This window comes from Nannobrachium achirus (genome assembly GCF_963921795.1).
Source record: "Nannobrachium achirus genome assembly, chromosome: 3".
In the NCBI taxonomy this organism is placed as follows: domain Eukaryota; kingdom Metazoa; phylum Chordata; class Actinopteri; order Myctophiformes; family Myctophidae; genus Nannobrachium; species Nannobrachium achirus.
In genome coordinates this window covers 16,833,153-16,848,709 of record NC_137812.1, presented here as the reverse complement: position 1 = coordinate 16,848,709, position 15,557 = coordinate 16,833,153, and the positions used below count along the sequence as shown (strand labels likewise).

The 15,557-nt window shown below is 42.8% G+C and overlaps 1 protein-coding gene across 5 annotated transcripts in view; it reads left to right on the top strand.

Moving 5' to 3' along the window:
• gne (glucosamine (UDP-N-acetyl)-2-epimerase/N-acetylmannosamine kinase) overlaps positions 1–15,557 on the top strand; it is a 52,392-nt gene that overhangs the window by 20,607 nt on the left and 16,228 nt on the right. For 4 of the 5 annotated variants that reach the window (XM_080721357.1, XM_080721355.1, XM_080721356.1 and 1 more), the window contains exons 2-5: positions 3,769–3,840; positions 5,220–5,377; positions 14,174–14,420; positions 15,308–15,515. In XM_080721357.1, the coding sequence (XP_080577483.1) occupies positions 3,787–3,840; positions 5,220–5,377; positions 14,174–14,420; positions 15,308–15,515 (667 nt within the window). In that variant the 5' untranslated portion in view covers positions 3,769–3,786. Of the gene's footprint in view, positions 1–3,768; positions 3,845–5,219; positions 5,378–14,173; positions 14,421–15,307; positions 15,516–15,557 lie in introns of all 5 variants that reach the window. The other variant, XM_080721358.1, reaches the window with a different exon arrangement.

The following is a 15,557-nucleotide window of genomic DNA, read 5'->3' as shown; positions in this document are numbered from 1 at the left end:
AGGGGCCCCACAGCGAATCCTTGTACCCAGGGCCCAGAATTTGGTGCGACGCCCCTGGCTGTTTGTTTGTTATACTTCTTTGCCCTGGGTCATGTCAAACTGTCACAGTAAGTGAGGCTCTTCGACGTTAAATAATGTAGGTTTATGGAGGCAGTGTGAGTGCAGGTTAAGAAATGGCGAATAATGAAATATTCACTGACACCGTTGTGGGGGAAAACAAATCACAGAATTGGACCAAGCAGCACTCCAAAGCCAACTATCTATCCAGTTACTTGATGTTAGAGCCTGACAAATATATGGATCTGGCTCACAACGCGTCGCACTGCGACGCGTTGTGAGCTTGGAGGTTGGCTATTTTTAGTGCTTGATACCACACTAAACTAAGTATAAAAAAGGCAATGTGGCGTACAGCATGGGCAATTATTTCAACATACGATGCTGCCTTCAAGTTCAGGAGAGTTTGGAAAAGGGGGCATTAGCATTTCTTTCACCATTGTAAAAACTGCATTCATGGTCTTGAGAGGGCACTTTTTACAGACGGGTAAAAGGGCAGGGGCTCAAGCCCCCTTTCATGTCTATGTGTGCACATGCCTGCAACTGCTATTTTAGAAAGATCTTGACAAATCTCGAAAATGTTTGGAGAACTTAGAAACTCTTCTCTTTTAGGGGTCCCTGCCTGGCACAACATATTTTCAGATTGGCGGGTACACAGACAAATATGTATCAAATACACAGTTTGGAGTTTGTGACCCAGTTAGGACCACATAATCGTGGTTCAAACTATCAGGGCATAAGGAGAAACCTGCTGACCAGCTGAGAGAGTTTTTTAATAGTAAACAGGAGTCCCTCACAGCAGGCCTCATTCCTGTTGATAATGTATTCAGTGTGACTGTTAAGCCTGGTTACACAGTAACAAGAAGAATACAGTGGCTGTTTCCTGCTGTAGTGGGAAAAAAGCCACCTGGCTCCTAAACAGAGAAAATCTACTTTAGTTTATGTAACGTCGCTGTCGGGTAGAAACCTCCCATCTCCATATTCAAACCTTTTGTGTTTTTTCGTAAACGAACACTGTACTTGATCATACTACCGCGTCACACAAAAGCATCAAAAGTAGCAGATCCACTTATCAGCGTGTTTTTAGCTCGTAGATCTGCTACTTTTGCTACTTTTTTAATCTGAATCCTGAAAACGGAACAGTTTCGGACATATGAGGTTTCCACCCAACCCGACAGAGAGACGATAGAAATTGGAGAGTATGGCCTTGGCACAGATTTCGGTGGCAGCCATGCTATCGCTCCACAGTCGTCCCTTTCAAAGATGTCTCTTGTGTTGCACACCAGTCATATCTTTCTGCTCGACTGGCTAAAAACGTGCCGCCGCGATGGAAACCAATCTGTGACAGCATCGTTGCATTTGAAGTCAACTCTTTCTGGGGCTTTTGTCTCTCGGTCTGTTAAGCAGTGCAACAACACCAGGTGGACACCACGGATGGCTCTGTGCCAATGCTTTCTGCACAGTTCCAGCGTGGATGGAGCAGTCGTCCTGCCTCGGTTAGCTAACGTGTTGTTTGTGAAAAGCTCATCAATCCCCGGCCATGAGGACAGTGTGTTCCTCTAAGAACACATCTGTGTGCACTGCAGGCCGCCCTACGTATAGGTCACTCCAGGCCAATATTGACTCTAGGCCTTGATCAACATAGCGGGGAACAAAGGCAGTGTGGTGTGGTGGGTCAGTCAGTGTAATACCAGGAATCATCCATAGTCCAGTCTCTGTGGCTGGTGGGAGGATTCCCCACCCACCTCCTCCAGCCAAATTCACCAGGAATAGTCTGAAACAAAAGCCAGCATATAGTAATATAATAGCAATAGTTACCTACTTCCTCCCGAGTGGGAAATTCTGTATTTTCAGCCCAACCCAGCTGATTTGCTGCCCTCAAGGAGCGCGTGAGCAAATAGAGGTTAAGAGTCTTGCTCAGGGACACACATCCACATTGCTACCCTGGCCTGGAATACATAGCTACATGATGAGGAGATCTGGGACAAAATACCTTTGTTTTTGCCTCAATGTTATTGGTTGGCAAAGTCTTTCATCTCCATCGCCTGTAATTATTGATCAGTGTGGATCCATGGATTGCAGTACACACTATACTGTAACTGTATATCTTATTTGCAAGGAAGAAGGAAACATGAATAATGCTTTCTGTTTTATTCAAACGATTGTGACCATAGTGACTGATGGATTCAAATTTGTCTCGTTGTTTTGTGGGAGATAACTTACCTAGTCTTCTGTAGAAATAATAGGTTACTATGTCAACTATCAGTGAAATACAATGAAAGTAATAATTGACCAAATAGAATATTAATATTAAAATCAATATTAAACTTAAATCTTGGAATTAATTATTACCTATCTCAGTTTCACTCGCTCTACAACTGAATTTACCCACAGGGATCAATAAAGGTCTACTCTATATCTTATCTTGTGTTATAATTAAACATAAAAAAGAAGGATGAATTGCCATCTACTGTATGCCTAGGGCATCACAATAAAATGTAAAATAATCAAAAGTCACGTTGTTGATCTGAACTATTTATGACTTTTGAAAAACGTCAAACGCAAACGTACTGCGAAACTTTGGGATCTGGGAACATTGTATTGGAGAACTGTAGGCATCACAGCAGTAGCAACTAAGGTGCAAAAACCTACTTGATCTACTGTATATGACAAAAACAGAGTCATGATTAATCTTCACCGTGCATGTGGTCTCACTAGTCGGACATATTTGGCATATTTGTTGTCGTCTTTGTTTCCTCCACTGTTTTGTGGTGTTTAACAACCTCCTCCTTATCGATTCACTGAGATGTAAAATAATCTATCCTGTCCCTGTCCCTGACCCTGACGCATCATTATGGATTCCACAAAACGTTAGACCCACCTTACCGTGTATGATTGGCTTCCTGGTAGGCATAGTTTTACTCAGGTTAGGATTAAGTTTAGGTTTAGGTATGGTTTTTGTGTGGTTAGGGTTAAGGTTAGGTTCAGGCATAGTTTTACTGAGATTAGGGTTAGGCTGTCCATCACAGCGACCACTGGCCTATCACAGCGGGTCTCCCTAGAAAATTGCTGTTATCCATAAGCACGTGTCCCTGACTGTGATTGGCTTATGCTTTGTGTCATCACTTCCTGAGTGGTCACACAGCCGTGCACATTTTGCCTTCTGAATGTCCAGCTGACAGGATGCCAATTAGCATTCTTTGCCCTGGCTTTTCACAGAGCTCGTGAGAAAGCCTGGAATGGCTTGAATTCCTGGAATGGCATGCGCGCTCTCCCACGCTCTGAACCATTGTATACTGTAGTAGAATCCTTAGTGTTAGTTTAACCCCCGAGAGTGTACAAATGGAACCAAATGGACCCGGCCGTACGGATCCATTTGGTTCCATTTTGTATGCTCTCTGATTTGCAGGCCAATTTGTTTCCATTCGTAACTCTTTTTTTAAATGTTAAATTAATACTGAGGATTTTTGCAGGTCATGTTGTTAAGTGTTTCTGCATACTAGTATTGATGATGATGATTAATTGAGCATAGTTGTCTTTTTGTTATGTTCTGTTTCCATGCCTCAGCGTCTGCATAATAGGAAAACTCATGTGAGTATGACCTGTGTTTTGTTTTAATGAGTGGACGACGGACCATGCTTTTACACTGTCCTAACGTTCTCTCTCTTGTCTCTCTCTCTCTCTCTGTCTCTCTCTATGTCTCTCTCTCTCTAGGAGTTGTACTACCTGAGAATGCAGAGGACCAGGGAAAAGATGGAGAGGGGGATGCTGGAGGAGCAGCATCAGGTAGGTGTGTGTGTGTGTGTGTGTGTGTGTGTGTGTGTGTGTGTGTGTGTGTGTGTGTGTGTGTGTGTGTGTGTGTGTGTGTGTGTGTGTGTGTGTGTGTGTGTGTGTGTGTGTGTGTGTGTGTGTGTGTGTGTGTGTGTGTGTGTGTGTGTGTGTGTGTGTGTGTGTGCATTCATTCGTTCGTTGTGATAACACTGGCTTGAGTGCCGTCTGGCAATCTGTCCGTCAAGGAGCATCTGTTCTGTGCCCGATAATCGCACTGTCGTGTGAACTTTCAAGAGTAAAAAGAACGCTGAAGATTTTACAGTGTAGTAAAAAAACAGCTCGTAACCAGTTTCAACCTGGGGTCCCTGTTTTTGGGCACGTAGAATGCTTTAGGACAAAGTACAGTACATAGGACTTGAGTGGTTAATAGAGTTAGGGTTTAAATTGAGTTATGTATCAATTAGCCTCGGTACCCAGGATTGTATTTTCGGCTCAAAAAGAAAAGCCTGGTCTATGCTGTCGACATTTCAGGTACAGGAAGTGGGAATCAACCTTCCATTTCTCCTTCAAATGTTGTGACGTCAGCCATGGCTACACGGAGCTGGATTTTTCATATATTCCGTTTTTTCAGATATCCACATAACTAGGTCCACACGACAAAGATATCTAAGTCTAACAAGCACACACACAGTAAAGTCTTCAGAGATATCCGGGTTCCCTGTCTACACGGATCCAGTGAATCGGATATTTTTCAATCTCTCCACTTATTTATCCGGTTTAAAAAATATCCAGCTTCGCGGCCGAAATATCCAGCTTCATGTGGCTGCAAGCCCCAACAGCACAAAAAAATGTTTAGCTTCAGAAATATCCAGCTCCGTGTAGCCATGGCCTAAGCTGTGTGCTGCAGGGAGCAGGGGTGGACGCACAGATCAGTGACTCAATAGGATCCACCGGTTGTTTTCAGCGGGGAATTTGAATCTGCCCCTCTAGACCAAAATCAAGCTCACAACGCGTCCCAACGGGACAAAGAGATTTAGTGAAAAAATGGTACCAGATATACAGCTCGGCAAATAAAAGGTGAATTGATCCCAGTGCATGATGGAGGATCATTTCACGATAAATTGAAACTCCACCATATGATTATCGTGAGGGTTTTTTATCACGATAAATGATAATATTGCTTATCATCCCATCCCTAGCATCAATATGAACATTAGACATGGAGTGATAAGTATTAGGATATTATAGAGTGAAAGGCTCTCACGAGCTTGTGTGCGTGCGTGCGTGCGTGCGTGCGTGCGTGCGTGCTTGCGTGTGTGCGTGTGTGTCTCTCTCTGCATCTTTAATTCAACTGTATTGTGTGTGTGTGTGTGATCCGTACCCCTCCCTTGCAGGCGGTGCACATGAAGAGGAAGCTGCGGGTGTGCGTGGCGACCTGTAACCGGGCAGACTACTCCAAGCTGGCCCCCATCATGTTTGGCATCAAGGCCCAGCCGGAGGACTTTGAGCTGGAGGTGGTGGTGCTGGGCTCGCATCTCATCGACGACTACGGGTACGTTCACTCCACAGCCGTTTAGACCAAGGGTCTTCAACAGGGTCCCCCCCCCCCCCCCCCAAAAAAAAAAAAAGAATCTTTAAGAAAGTATGGAGGTGCCATACCTTTGGCTGCTTTGAAGGCCAGCAGCATCAGTGTTTTGCAATCTGTGCGGGCAGCAACCGGGAGCCAGTGGAGGGAGCGGAGAAGGGGGAGACATGTGAGAATTTAGGCTGGTTGAAAGGAGTTCCGTTCCCCTTTCCTCAGCATCCTCACATGCCACGGCCTGGAAGCACATTTTGTCCAAAACACACATTAGGTCCAAAACACATTTAAAAAAAAAAAAGAAAATCTTCTTCAAAAACGGTCCAAACTCGGGAAACTCAGGGTTGGCAACAGAGTTGTCCCATTGAAAATAAACACCGACCATCCACCACCACTACTGCACCAGGCCCAGAAAGCTGCATCATGTAAAACGCAATCTAGATAAACGGGCAGAAATGTACAGAAACAAATCACATGCACTTGAAAGACACGTGCAAAGTTAGAATTCAGTGTAGAATGATGAGCCAGATCAGAGTGGAACATTTTAGAACAATCTTTAAAGTGTGAGAACTATTGATTTAGGAGGCATATCGGACGCAGGCATGACTTTTTTTTCCTATGGATTACTCACCCCATGAAGACTAGAATTCATGGATATTTCTTTGTTTTTCCAATAATTTGATGACAGACAGCAGTTCCCTATGGAGACACAAAGTACTCTTTGTTTCTCCATACTGCTATCTGCTGTCTCCCATAATTTATTTTATGAATTCCAGGCAGCGTGAGAGGAGAACATTAGATCATGTTTGCTTACTTCATTTCCTTTGGGATGGATACAACATAAATAAACGTATTTATGACAGATGTGACCTCATTGTCTGTAGTCTAGACTTTAGAGCAGATGTTTTCAAACATGTTTGGCTCAGGGCACCCCTGTAAATAACTTCTTCATCCACAGAACCCCTGAATTATTACGTTACAGTACCGTTCATTTATGTCAAAAATTATGTAAACCTCTCCCCCTAAGATACAGTATGTGAGAGAATATCTGTTCCCTTTATAGGACAGATTGAAAAATAATTGTTATATTTGCGTTTAACCACATAAACCCCAGCATCCCTATTCTGGGGGGACGGTTCACCAAAAATAGAGAATCTACAAGCTCCAACGTGTCACAATGTGACACATTGGAGCTTGTAGATCTGCTATTTTAGCTGAAGAGACTTGGTGTACTGTAGGCTGAAAAAGATCATACCAAGTACAACAATGCAACTCATGTCTGTTTTAATAAGTACAAGTGGTTAAACTGAAGTGATGTTGATAAATTCCAAGTGTTATCAAAGTATTCTGAGGCACCCTTAGGGTGACACAGCACCCACTTTGAGAGGAACCCCCTGACCCTAGAGGAATCATAAGGAACCAGAATGTCTGCTATGTGATACGTGTGTAATAGGATCAGGATTATACAATAGATTTGATCACATTCAGCCTTAGCAGGGCATCCATGCACACCTGGTGTTAAACAGAGGTTTTGTGTGTTGTTATTGAAGGAGGGTGTATTCAGTGAAACCATGAGGCAAAACACGTAATCTGTGTAAGGAATTGTGTACTTGAATCTTTAGAGCAGGGGTCCTACATGAGGGGCCACTTAATGTAGTGGGGGTCCCCACTTCATCTCTCTCTCTCAGGGGTCGCTGGCCTGTAAAACTTTGAAGACCCCTGCTTTAGAGTACAGGAGACTCTTGCTGGTGATCTCTGAACCAGTCTAGCAGGGTGTAGATCAGACTGTAGTTTTGAGTAAACAAAAATTGCCAGTTCTTCTCTCATGTATCCAGAGGTGCTTAAACACAGACCAGTGGACATTCAGTATCTTTCCAGTTTATAAATTGTATTTAAAAAAAAAAAATACAACAACTCAAATACAGAGATCACACAAAGTTGCGTTGTGATCACATTTTATTGATTAATCCCCCATTTGGGTGAGTTTTCATTGTGGAATATATGTTCCTTCCAAGGGAATGGGATATGTGTACTGGGTGGTGGCCCTGCTACACAGAGCTCCAGAACAGGATGTGGAACAGAGTATTTCCTCATGTCCAGTTTTCATTTCATGGTGTTGATGTCATTCTCTCTCCCACTCTCTCTCTCGCTGCCACTCCTTGAAAGATCTCCTTGCTCTGTTTCATTTATGGCAGACTGTTGAACAGCTATTGATTAAAGAATGTGTGTGGCGTGGAAAAATAATGTTGAAGAAAATATATGTATTATATATACTGTAATATATACCTTTATTATTTGAAAATTATTGAAATAATTGAAATATCTCTATTGCAGTATTGATACTTTCACTTAAGAAAACATTTGGAGTTATTTTTCCACCAACTGCCTCATCGGGAGCTATACAACCGGGAACCCTCCGAGCTCTAATGAAGTGATATTAAAGCACAATGAGATAATGATCCGTTATTCTTTTATATCGGGATACCTCAGAGAGCATCATCCCTCTTTAACACAATTAGTGCCTCTTAATCTGAAGGTTGCTTGGTGCCTCTGTGCCACGCAGTTTCCTCCATAGGCCGCCGCTATTATTTTGAAGGGCTGGAAGGGGGTTGTTTTTGTTTTTTTGGATTATCACTTGACGGCAACGATTACGTCATCTAGTCACATGACAGTGTGGGACAAGAAGATGAAGATGGCTGCGCCCTGCCTTGTGCCTTGTTTACATTTAGATCTGCTGCAAAATGTCTCAAAATGGCTATTTTGTTTAAATGACGTTTCTTTATGGGCCTCTCCATTGACTTAACATTGAGGAGCTTCACTTCGCGTGCACGCCCAACGTGCGTTGTAAACAAATCGCCGACATTACCGATGCGTGCGGGACCGGAGCGACATTAAGTAAGTAATAATATCTTTACTGTATATACAGTAAGATTCACAGTCCTCACCGTCAACGGCGCCATGGTATTAACCCTTTCAATGACGGTGAGCGCCGTCTACAGCAGCAGAACAGTTAATACCACGACTGCTTACCAAACAAAAATAAATGAGAAGCTCTTTATTCATATCTTATAAAATATTATTATAAAAACAGGTAAACACATTCTAATGTGTGTGTGTGTGTGTGTGGGGGGGGGGGGGGGGGCAGTGGGGGGTGGATGTGAACAGAATAAGTCTAATGTGACTTTCACGAAACGTGATGGCAATGACCATTTGGGTGTCCCAAAGAGACGATTGCATTTTTGCTTGGAATGGTCAAAAGTCAAATGACAAAATTGTTAGAAAGATTAGGTCTCATTCATTAGAATATTATAATTAACCTAAAGTCTCTCTATTCTGACGTGAACATTCTGTTAAAATAGAAGATCTGCAAGCTTGTAGATCTGCTATTATCGGTTGATGTAGAGGGAAAAAGATTTGAAGATCTTGTTTAGAGTCCTGGAGTACCCCAGTCAACTAAGTACAGGGTTTGTCAAATCATGTGATTTAGTTACTCTGTGCTGTCATATGACAATGCCCAGAATAGGGACCTTTGGGTTCATGTGATTAAAGTTCCAGAAGCATTGAATTTGAACGTGGTTCATCTGTTGAAATGGGACTTTGTTTTAGCTGTCCATTTTAAGTGACATTCCTGCCAATCAGAAACAAGTATTTTTTTATGTTGACGTATAAACTAACTCTATGAATAAATAAACTTACTGAAACAAACTAATTCAAACAATTCACAGTTTAGGCATTTAGCAGACTCTCTTAATCCAGAGAGACTTACAATAAGCAAAGACTTAATTAAAGATTAATACATCAACATCAATACAACAAATGCATAGAAATAGTAGTCTAAGAAAAACATGAAGGTGCTACGATAAGTGCTATGGGCTAAGGTGGAGTCTGAAGAGGTGAGTCTTCAGACCACGGCGGAAGCTAAGGAGTGAGTGCGAAGGAAGGCGAAGAGTCCAGGATGTGTGGATCGTTGTCCTGGGGATTCTAGCGGGGGTTCTGTCAGCATCCCTGAGTGAATGGATGGAGTTGTAGGGTTCGATCAGGTTTTGAAAGTATGGAGGAGTTGGCCTACTGGTCCGGGCACATACCACTTAGGCATGGATGCCTGGCGGCGTTGCCGGCTCCTTTCCTGATCCGGGTGACCTTTGCCGCATGTCCCCGTCTCTCCCCCCATTTCCTGTCAGTCTACTGTCAGTCCTATCAATAAAGCCCCCCCCCCTTTAAAAAACTCATACCCTGCCAAAAAAGACGTTTCTATAATAAAAACGTCTTTTTAACTATGGACCTCCCTGCCAGACGTCTTCTGAACGTCTTTTTTTTTTAAATAATAAAAAAAAAAATTCAAAAAAAAATTTTTCCCAAAAAAAAAAAAATTTTTTTTTTATTATTTTTTTTTTTACTCATTGAGTGCCAATCCCGAACTAGTTCGGCTTTATTAGCGTATCGCAGTGTGCCGATCCCGAACAAGTTCGGCTTTTAAAAAAAAAAAAAAAAAAAATTTTTTTTTTTTTGGGAAAAATTTTTTTTTGAATTTTTTTTTTTTTTTTTTGGACCCCATCAAATCTGGTGAACATGATTTCAATCGCGATTTTGCATGTTCCACCCCCATACAACCCCATCTAACATACAGGGCAGCCATGTTTGTTTACATAACATGTAAAACATAATGGCGATTATCTCAAGAATGCCTGAACGGATTTCCAATCGGATTTTTTTGTTTGAAAGCTGTGAACAAACTGCACAAATCCACTCCAATGCAATCCAGGATTGCATTGGATTTTTTAGAGCTCATTCTTCTCTGTTTTTTTCCCATGCATGAGGTGTGCAAGGTTTAATCATGGCTAAGTTGACGAAAATAAGGCTTCTAAAATGCTTGGTAGCCAATAGCTAACTTCAAGCTAACTTCATCCTCTTCCTGTACATGCACAAAGGAAAGTGTTCAGGCAAGTCATGGCTGCAGGGCTTCTGCATATACCTGCATATACCAGCATATCTCTATGGGATTTTCTCTGGTCACTGGGCGCCCTCTAGTGGTGAAAGGGGTGGCACTCAAAGAGTTAATTTTGAAAAAAAAAAATTGGACCTCCAACAGTGTACTAGGCATGATCGCGATCGCGAAATTGCATGTTTAACCCCCATACCAACCCCATCTTTCAAACATGGCAGCCATGTTTGTTTACATTTGAAGAAAACATAAGGGCTGCCTTCTCCTGAATGCCTGAACGGATTTCCAAGCGGATTTTTTTGTTTGAAAGCTGTGAAAAGCATGCACATGCATAGTGCATGATCTGTGCACAAATGTGTGCACCAGCGTGCACACTATTTTTTTAACCCTTGGTTGGCGAACCGGCAATATAAGAGGTCCCACTTTAAATATGGCACCGACTGAGTTATTAAGAAAGTATGGAGGTGCCATACCTTTGGCTGCTTTGAAGGCCAGCAGCATCAGTGTTTTGCAATCTGTGCGGGCAGCAACCGGGAGCCAGTGGAGGGAGCGGAGAAGGGGGAGACATGTGAGAATTTAGGCTGGTTGAAAGGAGTTCCGTTCCCCTTTCCTCAGCATCCTCACATGCCACGGCCTGGGAGCACATTTTGTCCCTATTTGATGGCTTGTGTAGTTTTAAAATTTAGCCACTTGGGAGCGCTAGTGTCAGGCATAATGTCTCTATGGGTTGGACGCCTCATGTGTCCAAAACTGTTACTGTACTTTTCAGGATTCAAGTAGCAAAAGTAGCAAATCCACAAGCTCAAAACGTGTCGCTTTGCACCGCTCTTCAAGCTTGTCGATCTGCTATTTTTTATGCTGTAGTAGTGTGATGCTGTAGAAGTGGATGGATGGATGGATTCTATTTTGTCATTGAACGCAAGTGTACAACGAAATGTTCTTGATGGCATCAATCCAATGCAAAAGTAGCAGCATACTGTATTTTCATGTTTTTTGGGTGACATTTTCATCACCTCATCGCCTGCTATTACCAGTAGTTGCCGGGTCCCATTGACAAATAACGCACTTCCGGAAAAATACGTCTGGCTGTCGCCTGCAGTTAAAATGCACCGTGAGGCAAAGAAGCTGTTTCTGGATCTGGCGATTGAGGTCTTTAGACATCTGTAGCCCTTTCGCCTTAACTCTAGTGTTGTACTAGAGACCCTAAAACTAGTGCACCTGGTAGAATTAAAGAAATCCTGTCATGTACTTGGTCTATTAGTCCTCCTGTTACTCCCATCTGTTTTGACTCAAGTGTATTTATAATGTTTCTATTGTTCCATTGTCGTAACTTTCATCACAACTACGCCCAGTCTGACACTTTCTCATTAACATTGAATGCCTCTTCCTTAATGGAAACCACAACTATTGAAGTTGGCTTGACAAACAGAGAACTAGTCTAGCTGGTAAGAATTTGATCTCCTTCCGTAACAGTAAGACACTGTCCTCTGAAAACCCTGCAATCACTATACAATAATAACTTACAACCTGATTGTTGATGCGTTGAGAGCTTGTACATCAGCTTTTTGTTTCTAACCTAAATAACCTAATAATTTAGGTGTTTTGTGGCTCTGTGGTAATGCAGAAATACTTTAACAAAATGTATAGTGAATATGGGTTGATGGGCCTATATGTTGCCTGGTAATATTGACTGTCTTTATCAAAAATAAAATATGGGTGGATATGTCCATCATAAGCTGGCATGGTCATGACTCATGATCTACAAGCTCCCAAGATCTTCTATTCTTGAAAGACTTTGACAGGTATTGAAAAATAATGATTACTTTTACTTTTATGTTGATTTCAATACTTTTGTACTGTTACTTAAGTGGAAAGAATTTGAATACAGGGCATTTACTTGTAACAGAGTGTTTCTACATTGTGTTATCGCTACTTTTACTAATAAGTGTGAGCACTTCTTCCAGCACTGGCGGTATAGTTTCCCCAGGTCTCTGGGTCTCTGGATAATGACAGACTAGGGCCTAGGCAGCATAACATCTGTTAGATCAGTGGTTCTCAACCTGTGGATCGAGACCTCCACGGGGGTCCCCAATTTCCCAAATTATTTTGGGGGGGTCCCCAGATGATTAACATAATTGTTTTCTCACTCAACAGTAAACAAACCAACATAAAGTGTAGAGGGTATCTGCATATTTCTAAAGTGACAATCTAAAGACTTTTTAATACTAAAATGACAAATTAAACATTGGCCAAATTGTCAAATATTAGAGGCTGAAATTGTGAAAATAGCCAATCTACATGCTCACAACGCCTCACGTTGCGAGGCGTTGTGAGCATGCCCAGCAAGCACGTCAGGACCTGGACCAATCAGTGACGTCTCGATTGGGGCCAGATCAGAGCCCATATGGGGATGATCTTGACGTCATTACCAGGACGTCATATGGACTTTTTAGTTTGACAGGATTATTGTTATTGTTTGTAATGTTAGTTGAAATAATATGAGCATATAAGGTTATATCCTGGGACACATCTAACTAGTTATGATATTTATCTGGCCTAGAATATCACCTGATTTCAACCAACATAAATCCTGTCAAACAATGATGTCATGGTAATGACGTCAAGATCATCCCCATATGGGCTGTGATCTGGCCCAAATCGAGACGTGACTGATTGGTCCAGGTCCTGACCATGCTTGCTGGGTGTAGATCTGCTATTTTCAAATTTTAGCATGTAGATCTGCTATTTTCACAATTTCAGAACTGTGTTATACAAAATATAATGCCTCAGCTCTTAGTGTTCGTCAGGGTGTTCAAATATGATTATTTGGGGACCGGATCACAGCCTGAAAAGGTTGAGAACCAGTGTGTTAGATGGACCAGGGCCCACCAACAGACAACAACATTACACGAGACAAAGAAGTTTCTTTTTCATGTTTAGTGACAACAACTTCTCATGTGATGGTAACAGAGGTGCAGAGGTTTCTTGTTCAACACTGCTGATTATTATTGCACAAAAGGATTTTTCTAAATGTGGATCTCTCTCTTGGCCGGGGAAACTTGGAAGTCATGAAAGTAAGATGGCGGCAATCTCCCGACATTAATCTGTTTTTCTGGGACTTTCAGAGGAAGGATTCTGTCAGTCTGTTACTGGTTTTTAGTTGTTTTTCTTTTCTCTTCCTCTTACACTCCTCCCAGAAATACCTTCCATAGTATTTAGGTTGACTTGGACGTTGGCTCCAAAGGATAGAATCAGAATCATGCTTTGTCACATTTGAGAAGATAGAGGTAGAGTGAGAGCAGGAGAGAAGAAAACATACGATAGAAACAGTTAAATAATAAAAAAGATATATTCGTATATGTATACAGATAGCGTATGTAGTAGCAGCTGCTGTATATACAGTACATGATGTTTAGATTATTGGCAGCATATCGTTGCTGTTGGGCAGAAACCCTCATCTCCATATTTTTCACATTTTGTTTTCTTTTTACGTAAATCAATGCCCTTCTCGATCATACTATATGCATCAAAAAATTGCAGATCCACAAGATCAATATAGCGCGGTGTTTCTAGCTTGTCAATCTACTATTTATGCAGGTGCATGTGTGTGAGGCAAAAAAACAAACAAACAAGAAGCAGCAGATAAGTGTTCTTAAAGTGCAGTTCAATCGACCAGTTCGTGAAACAAGGATCAGTAAAACGAACACTTATTTCGCATAATAGGCTAGGAAGATTGGTCCTCCCATGGAATGCTTTTCCTCTCCGTTCATCTTCTCCATCCTGTCTGCCCTCCCCTCTTCGCCCCTCCCTCCCTCCCTCCCTCACAGGAACACGTTCCGCATGATCGAGCAGGACGACTTCGACATCGGCTCCAAGCTGCACACCATCGTGCGCGGCGAGGACGAGGCGGCCATGGTGGAGAGCGTGGGCCTGGCGCTGGTCAAGCTGCCCGACGTGCTGCAGAGGCTGCGCCCAGACATCCTGGTGGTCCACGGGGACCGCTTCGACGCGCTGGCGCTGGCCACCGCCGCCGCCCTCATGAACATCAGGATACTGCACCTGGAGGGAGGAGAGGTGGGTGTTGTTCCCCATTTTCAACTGTTTTTTATTTTATTTGTGACACTTGCTTTGGCAATGTAAACGTTTGTTTTCTCATGCCAATAAAGCTCCTTTGAATCGAAATTGAATTGGGTGTGGCACCGTGATGGAGGAATCTCGGCAGCGGTAGCAGCGTTGCAACTGCAGTAGGCTATGTGCGGTTTGCACGTTAAGTTCACAAACGTAGTACTTTAATCTGGCCGATGAAATTAGGCCCCATTTACACTGGCAGCCAAATACAGACTGAATCAGATCTGTGTCACCTCCAGATTGAAATCTGATTTGTTCCATGTGAACATGTGACCATTTAAACCAATCCGATTCCAATCTGGATGTAAAAGAGAAGGGAAAATCTTTTTAAATATATATTTTATTTTTGGTAGGATTCGAGTCGGGACCCATAAAAAATCGGTCCGCGACCCACAAATGGATCTTAACCCACTGTTTGGGAAACGGTGGGTTAAACCAGTGGTCGGAGAAGTGAAAACGTTGAGGCTTTTTTATTAGAATTTGCCCAGCCAGCCCAGGGTCCGGAGAGAGTTGAGCCGCGGTCCACCTATTGAGGACCCCTGGTATAGAGGGTATCTAAAGTGACAATTTACAGACTTTTTAATACCTCTAAAATGACAAATTAAACTTTGGCAAAATTATAAAATATTAGAGGCAGAAATTGTGAAATTAGCTGATCTTGGGAGGCGTTGTGAGCATGTAGATCTGCTATTTTCACAATAGACTCTTAGTGCTCGTCAGGGTGGAGGGTCCCCCAGTTAAAATGTGATTATTTTGGGGGTCGCAGCCTTAAAAGGTTGAGAACCACTGTGTTAAACCATGACGTCTAATCCAGAAACCCCTCCCTCTCCCAGGTGAGCGGCACCATTGACGACTCCATCCGCCACGCCATCAGTAAGCTGGCCCACTACCACGCCGTGTGCACGCGCAGCGCCGAGCAGCACCTCATCGCCATGTGCGAGGACCACTCCCGCATCCTGCTGGCCGGCTGCCCCTCCTACGACAAGCTGCTGTCTGCGAACAGCCGCAGAGACTACATGGACATCATCAAATGCTGGCTGGGTAAGGCTGTGTGTGGGTGGGTGGGTGTGTGTGCGTGTTTTG